Source organism: Medicago sativa, chromosome 8 (genome assembly GCF_051527215.1).
Source record: "Medicago sativa cultivar Bolivia chromosome 8, Bolivia_mono, whole genome shotgun sequence".
NCBI classification, from domain to species: Eukaryota; Viridiplantae; Streptophyta; class Magnoliopsida; order Fabales; family Fabaceae; genus Medicago; species Medicago sativa.
In genome coordinates, this window is record NC_140756.1 from 32,485,877 (window position 1) to 32,494,384 (window position 8,508).

Genomic DNA, 8,508 nt, shown 5'->3' on the forward strand with positions numbered 1-8,508 from the left:
ACCGAAGTGAAGAGAGATCCGAACCACATCAAGACAAATCAACACGAATGCAAAATGAGTCTTTAAACAACAGAACCAATTACACAGACGTCCGGTGTGAGCAAGACCCTATATTAAAATAGGCTAGGGATGGAAGTAACCAAACCAAAATAAAAACATTACAAGGCAATATAACACATGCAAACCAAATATGATTAGACCACCACGAATTAAAGCCGGAAAAAAAAATTGGTTTGCGTGTCTTCAACCACCACCAAAAATTAATCTTAATGTCATCTAGTAAATGGTTCAATATTAATTCCTTGGTGCTAAAAATTTGTGCATTGTGCTCTTTCCAAATATTCCAAATACACGTCAACCAGATCACCTGAAATTATCTTCCTCTTCGATTACATTTTTTTATATGTTTTGTTTTTGTTGCATTGTTCTCTTATAGGTAATGACTTGAAGCTTCCTACACTAGAAGATATAGTTAATGCTTGAATCATGTATGTTATTATATTTTCATTATGGGAAAATTTTAAAAATTATAAAAAAATCAGCAACACTCGGACATAATATGGACATCACGCAGAAGTAAAAAAATTATCGGATATTTTGCTTGGACCCTTTCTCTGTAATCCAAGGATGCCAGAATAGCAACAAACGGGAAACCAGAAAGAAGAAATATCAAAAACCAACAACAACTTCATCAGGAAATAAACCACTAATCCTTTGTCTTAAATCCATAACCTATGACTACACACCTTTTTTCAATGTGTTTAAAGCTCTAAAAAAATTGTTTAAAGATTGCGAACCAGCTTCGATTAACTGTAAAAAAAATTAAAGAAAAACACACCAATTTTGTGGAGCATGATCAGTTTTAGGCTAGAGCAGGAGACCAAAATCAATATTGAAGCAAAATTTGTCCAAATTCATAAACTCATCCATGTGGTTTATTACATGAAGCAATAGTGTCTTACTTTAAATAAACTCATGCTCTTATAGATAAATCACCTAAAAGAGTTAAGCTACTAAATGACTCCAATGGACATGCTCTTACAGTTTATGCAAAATGATGCTTGCCCCATGTTTTGGCTGCAAAGTAAGCACCGTGGTAGGAAGATGCACATAATTAGGAGAAAGTTCAAATGAGAAATTCTGCAGCAACAATGATATTGCTATCTTAGCTTCAAATAAGGTAAAGTTTTGTCCAAGACAAATTCTAGGACCCCATCCAAAGGGGAAATAAGAAACTTGTCCTTTTGTTGCCTTCGCAATTCCTTCAGCAAACCTTTCGGGTTTGAACTCCTTTGCATCATCACCCCATAGATCTTGATCATGGTGAATCAATACTATTGGTAGGGCAATATTTGTTCCTGTGGGCAACATAAGTTTTCCAAGTTTCAAATCCTTTTGAACAGCTCGAGTGAAGTAAATTACAGGAGGGTATAACCTTAGTACCTCGTACAAAATCATGGTAACCTATATGGAAACAACAAAAAAATATCAGATAGTACCAAAAATGATTATGTTTAATAATCATCAAAATGAAATTGTGTGATTAAAAATTATCTTCTCCTGTCAAATTTTCACGTGACATTAATAAGGGAGATCATGTATCTCTCTCTCTCGAAAATTGACATGATCTCCCCTATTTTCCACAAGTTACCCCCTCTGGGGATTCATGGTCCTAGCAGGGATTCATACCAATTCATCTCCTACCTAGGTCGACTTATTTTTTACAAGGTTCCAACCAGAAACCTCAAATTTGAAATCACCCTAATAATACCAGTAAAAAAAGAGATAGATACAAAACATTATGTGCTAAGATCATTTGAAATTTGATTTGTAATTTGAACATAAGAATAAGTAATACATACAGTTTTAAGTTGACTTAATCCTTCGTTGTTTGGATTTTGGTTCCCAAAAACTTGCAAAACTTCCTGCCTTGCACGTGCTTGCCATTCAGGATACCTGCCTAATAGCACCATTGTCCAAACCAGCAAACTTGAAGTGGTCTCTTGCCCAGCAAGGTAAAACAATTTGCATTCATCTATCACATCTTGGGTGGTCATCCCAATACTCTTACTATTTCCATGTCCTTGTTTTTGGGCATGATTTGATTGCAAAAGAATGCCTAATAAATCGTCATTGGTGGGTTCACCATTCTTCAGTGCTTTTTCTCGTTTTTCAATGATTCCCTCAAGTAAATCACGGATATCTCTTTCAATCTCTTTCATCCTCCTCTCGGTAGTTGTTGGTAGAAGCCTAGAAAACACATTTATCTAGTGATGTTAAATGTGAAGGAATGCACTTGTCTAATATTATTATATTATAACTTGGGATGAGAAATACACTAAAACAAAATATGTTTAGAGTTAGGTTTTTTTTTTAGGAAATGCATAGAGTTAGTTATAAATCAAGCTTCTTGCACATTCATTAATTAGAGTATATGTCATACATTAGACCTCTTGTATCCCATGGTTCTTTTGTCTAGCATGTTATTCAGACAACAAACACGACAGACATGTAGACATCAATCACACACAGGCAGGCTAACCGCATCTAGAAGCTTTCAAACCCGCTTCTGGTTATGTACAATTAAACTTAAAACACAGTGATAGGATACTTGATAATGATAAAACAATGGTTAAGGTAGTTTATTTTAGGAGGTTATAGGTAGGTATATTATATTAGTTAGTTATTAAGTAGGCCCTGTGCAAGTAGTAATTGTTTAATTGTTATAGTTATCTTATAGTGCGTATGTATTAGTAGTATATTAAGGATTGTATTATCTCATGGTGAATATGAATAAAAAAATAATCAATTTCCCTTTCTAAATTGAATAGTTTCTCCTTCTAGATTATGGAATCTGACCCTACACGAATTGGGTCGTATTGTATCACATAGTAAGCAACTTTATATATTATTTTGCACTCGAGACAAATTTCTTTGTAAATAAATATAATGCTTATGTCATTCCCAAACTAGAACATGCTTTCAATTTTTTATTGTCAAAGGTACCAAAATAATATATTATAGTCGAGTAGTGCTAGCAACACTCTCTCAAATACTCACTTCTTTATTGGTTTAAATCAAAGTGGGTCTCACACTTTGGAAATGGGTTCAACTTAAAATGGTGGGACATACATTAATTTCATCCAATAAGAGAGTGGGTGTTAGAGAGAGTGTTCAAAAAAGAGTGTCCCTAGTATTCCTCTATTATAGTCATACCGCAATATTGGAATGTTCGTGCGTGGTCCTGTCATCAAAAGAAATGCCTGCTTCTTTAGAAGTTGAAATAGTTTTGCTCCTTCTGCATAGCTGCTTCCAAATGCTGTTCTAGAAATTACATCACATGTCAAATTCTGAAGGAAAGGCCAAACATCAACCTCACATGTTCCATCTGATGACAATAATCCTTTCCATTTGCTTATCATTTCATTGCAACTGTGAGAAAATGCAGGCAGCATACCCTGCAGTATGAAGTAATTCATATTGTGAGACGAAAAATTAGAAATTCAATTACAAAATTGCAATAATTAACTAAAGCAATAGCCTTACTTTCAATTTTTCTATGTGGAATGCCGGATTCACTATCCTTCGATGTTTAGCCCATTTCTCACCCTCATAGTGTACTATACCAACACCGAAATATTTGGAAATGGATCTTAACTTTGCTTTGGGGAAGTCCTCCATCTTGTTAAAGATTTCCTTAATTTGCTCAGGGTCTGTGATGATAACGCTTGGTGTTGTACCGTCCCATAAAAAGGAATTTTTGCCTGCATATCCATTATGTTAGAACAACAAACCCTACTCCAAAGTAAACAGATAGACAAACGCACAAGAATACAATGCTTGATTACAAAGTTCTATCAATTGTGTCTACGTCTTTTTGAGCAATGTAGCAGTTGTAATTTTCCATTAAGCAATGCTTAAGATTGCATAGTACAAGATATGCTTAAATACTCCACTACGCTCGTTGCTCCTTGCTCTATTACACTAGAGAATCTTCCCACTTCTCAGTGAATACAAACCATACTTAACACTTGACTTATCCAGCGGCTGGTAAAAAAGGCTTTAACAACTTATGGAAGACTGGATATCTATTTGTGATTTGATATTAACATCAAGTCCATTCATGTTTAGCCCTTGCATCGGATAATATAAACTAAATTCCTCCTGAACTCTGTTTTTTTCTTTTCAATTATCCAAGTATATCCACAAGGGCATCATAAGACTTGTGAGATATTTTTGTTAAGAGTCCAACATCGGACAGGAGATGGCCTGACAATGTGTTTATAAGTGGGGGCAATCCTCACCTCACAAGCCGGTTTTGTGGGGTTGTGTTAGGCTCAACCACGATTTCTAAGAATTCTAACAAAATTTTTAAAATTGTTTGTGACTGTGATTTGAATTGCGGCATCAACATTTTTTTATATTTCTTCGACCTCAATTGAGGCCGTATCTACTACAATCTACTAAAACAAATTCATTACGAAATTATAAAGAAACAATGAGAAATTCAAGTTACTATCCATTATAAGATAGTATAATAAACAATAAGATATATGTAATGCTGAGATTAATACATTCCCCGACGACCTTAATCCGTAACATAACATCAATAACAATCGAAATTGAAGTTTCAAAACTCAACCTACAATCTAGTTGTGGAACATTTAGAAAGGAATTTAGAACATGTACCATATTTTTGTACAGTTTGATGAAGAGGTGAGAAGATAGATGGTGCAACTTCTTTGGTGAGACCAATGGATTTACACTTATCTTCTTGTTGGAGCTTCAACATATAATTTTGTTTTGATTTGTCCTTTAATACTGAAAGGTTATATGGTTCACCTTGAAGACCTTGAGCTTTGAGAAGCTTCTCTAACCTCTTTGGTTTAAGCCAAAAATTGTTGAAGAGATGCCACGGAAGCACAGCAAGTAGAACTGTTAGAAAACAGGTGATTATTGTTGTTGTTGTGGGAAACACAAACATCTCCATTTTATTTTTTGTCTTAGATAAAGTTGTGTAAAAGGTTTATCTTAGAAAAAGAAAAAATTTGGAAAACCTTGCAAGTTACGCTAAGATACAAAAACCTTTGATAATTTAAAGGCAGTGCAAATACCACGGGACATGCGAGTGCCACGCTTATTTTGGACCGATTGACTTAAATTTCATGTCATGTCGGTATTGTCATGTCTTTTTTTTTTTTTTTTTTTTTTTTTGAGAAAATGTCTATGTTGAAGTTCTTTTATAATCCTTTCCATTCTCGGTCAAATGATATTAACAGAGTTGAATTTTTCTATTAAAATAACAAATAAAAAATAGTTAAATTTTACATATTTTTTATTTTGGTGGTGGACAGGGTTTGAACCCAGAGCTTGCATATTTTATTCATTGTTTCTACCAACTGAGTTAAACTCACAATGACGTTAAATTTTACATATGTTAGTCCTCGTGAGTTTACCTCAGTTAGTATGGACAATGCATAATATATGCAAGGTCCGGGATTCAAACATCGGCCACCACCAAAAAAAATTTACATATGTTAATATACAAACAACTTTGACTTTTTTTTTGTTAACCCCCAATTCTTAAAAAAAAAGTCTGTTAATTCGGAGTTAAGTTGAAGAAAAATAAAATTTTGTCAAATATTATTTTATCAAATAATCGAATTTGGTAACTAAGTGTAAGACCGTTTTTAGAGAGGTGCAAACAGCTCTTTGAAGTTGAGTCTCCAAAATTTTAGGCCCAAAATATTTTTTTATATCAATAATGCATGTAAAATATGATTATATACTACTAGCATTGCAACATTAGAAAAAAATGGGCTATATTATATTAGAGGTCCTTTAAGTTTGAGGTTTGTAACAGATTGATCTTTTAAGTTATTTTGATCACATATAAGTTCCTTAAGTTTGAGGTTTGTAACAGATTGGTCCTTTAAATTATTTTGGTCACACATAAGTTCTTTAAATTTGTAAAAATTTTCAATTTAGTCCTCCTGTTAACCAAAATGATGATGTGGTAGAAGGAATAAATTGAAAACGTTTACAAACTTAAAAGACTTATCTGTGACCAAAATAACTTAAAGGACCAATCTATTACAAACCTCAAACTTACAGGACTTATGTGTGACCAACATAACTTAAAGGACTAATTTGTTACAAACTACAAACTTAAAGGACACATGGTGTAATTTAACCAAAAAATGGAATACATGGTATTGGTATAGTGGTAGAAACTCGGTGGTGGAAACTTTATGTTTATGGTATTGGGTTCAATTTCTAGGATTTTTTTTTTTCTTTCCATGATATTCCTTAATTTGGGCCTAATTTTTTACGGATTTAAGGTTCATACTCTAGAAATTGTTTTTCAAATATACAAAACTTCCTAAAAACACATGTAAATGACGATTTTGTCCTCAGCGGTAGTTAACTACTTCTGAAAGGAAAAAAAAATTACAATAGTTAACTACCGTTCCACATACAACTTAAACTAAAAAAAAAAGTTTCCAACGGTAGTTAACTACGGTGGTGCAAGGAATTCATTTTTGTGAACATCTAATCATTAATTTTGATGGAAATCATTACGGTGAAAAAAAAATATAAAATAACAAGAGAGTCGAACCTCCAATTTTAGAGGAACTCTTGAACCTTCAACCTATTCAAGTGCATATTTACAATATAACTTTTTCTTTTCTATGAAAGATTATAATTATTCACTAAAATCATAAAATAAAACAAACATTATAAAGTTGTTTTTTGCTCTTTTAAAATAATTACCTTTTTTATTAAGGACCTATCTTTACAAGAGGGCCGGACCTCCAATTATATAGGACCTGTCTTCCCAATGCAATTTTCTTGAAGCTGCTATTGCTATCTTCAATTGAACGTGCGACAATAATGTCACTTTTTAAAACACCAACCACATGCATAATTTTCTCAACCTTCAATTTGACCATATCCAAACCTCCACCCTCCGTCTACCTTGAACATTAGGAGTTTATTACAACTATTTATGATAGGGTGAAGAATTTGTTAGATGAGTGGTCATAGATTGATAGCTGTGAAAAGAATGCCCAGAAATCAAGTTGATGACATTCTGCTAAAGATGGGAGAGAACAAGTGTAAGCTAACCATTTACAATTGTTTTTCCATTCAACAATACTCAACACCCACTTTTTTAATTCCCAACACTCCACATCATTTTCTCTCTCTTATTCAACACTTATTCAACTTTTACCTTCTTCAATGGTTTTTCATTCAACACTCTACCCCCATCTTTTATTTCTTATTCTTATTTAATTTTATATTTTTGTTTTTATAATTACATAAAATTACAATTATCAATTATAATTAAATTAAATTAAAATAAAAAACACTTAACCATTTATTTTTTAGTGTTTTGTAATTACAACATTTATTTAAATAATTTATTTTTATTTTCTTAACTTAAAATGCAATACAATAAACTAAGCACGCGACACACAAATAACTTAAAATGCAAGACAACAAACTTCAAAATACAGACTAATATTTGATTGAAATTAATTTCCAAACAGCTTTTGGCTCATTTCACTAAAAAGAAGATTAAAACTTCAAAAGAAAAGCTAATAGAAAGATAATAGTAATAGTGAAAAACTTAGTTTTTTTTCTGTGTCCAAATCAAATGAACCAAGTCTCTATTTATAGACAAAAAAAATCATGAATTTGGGTATAAAAAATTTAAAAAAAAATTAATTTATAATGAAATAATTGAGTTCAAATTATTAAGATGAGATAAATTCAAACAACCAATCAGGTTCAGCCATGTGTCAAGCTTCAACATGTTGAATGGTTTCATCACCTCTTTCCTCCACCTCATCTCTCAACCAAATTCAACACACCTTGCAATGGTTCAACATGTTAAGAGTGCCTTTCAACATACCCATTGCACTTGGTCTAAGACCATGTACAATGGTTGTAAAATTTCAACAACCTTCAACACCTACTTTTTCAATTCCCAACACTCCACATCATTTTCTCTCTCTCTCTTAATTCAACATCCATTCAATTTTATCCACTCCAATGGTTTTTTCATTCAACGCCCTACCCCACCACCTTTTATTTATTATTCTTATTTAATTTTATATTTTTATTTTTATAATTACAAAAAAAATACAATTATTGATTATAATTAAATTAAAAAACACTTAATTTTTTATTTTTATTTTTGTAAAAACAAAATGTATTTAATTTTTTTTTATTTTCCATTTCACTAAAAAAAGGACTAAAACTTCAAAAGAAGAGCTAATAATAAGATTAAGAGAGTGAAAAACTTCGTTTTTTTTCTATGTCCAAATCAAATGATCCAAGTCTCTATTTGTAGAGAAAAAAAAATCACGAATTTTGGTAAAAAAAAATAAAAAATTATTTGCAATGAAATAATTGAGTCCAAAACATAAAGATAATAAAAATCCAAGCAGCCAATCGCATAAGGCCATGTGTCCCCTTTTTATCCATTTTTGTTTCTCTCTC

General features: G+C 32.0%; 1 protein-coding gene across 1 annotated transcript; it reads right to left on the reverse strand.

Annotated features, from left to right (window-relative positions):
- Window positions 1-892: 892 nt before the first annotated feature.
- LOC146898516 (11-oxo-beta-amyrin 30-oxidase-like) lies at window positions 893-5,005 on the reverse strand. Its single transcript, XM_085737260.1, has 5 exons — window positions 4,690-5,005; window positions 3,547-3,764; window positions 3,217-3,458; window positions 1,863-2,250; window positions 893-1,464 (listed from the first exon to the last, which is right to left on the reverse strand). Exons 1-5 carry the CDS (start codon window positions 4,988-4,990, stop codon window positions 1,039-1,041), a joined length of 1,575 nt encoding a protein of 524 aa, XP_085593386.1. The 5' UTR covers window positions 4,991-5,005; the 3' UTR covers window positions 893-1,038.
- Window positions 5,006-8,508: the final 3,503 nt, after the last annotated feature.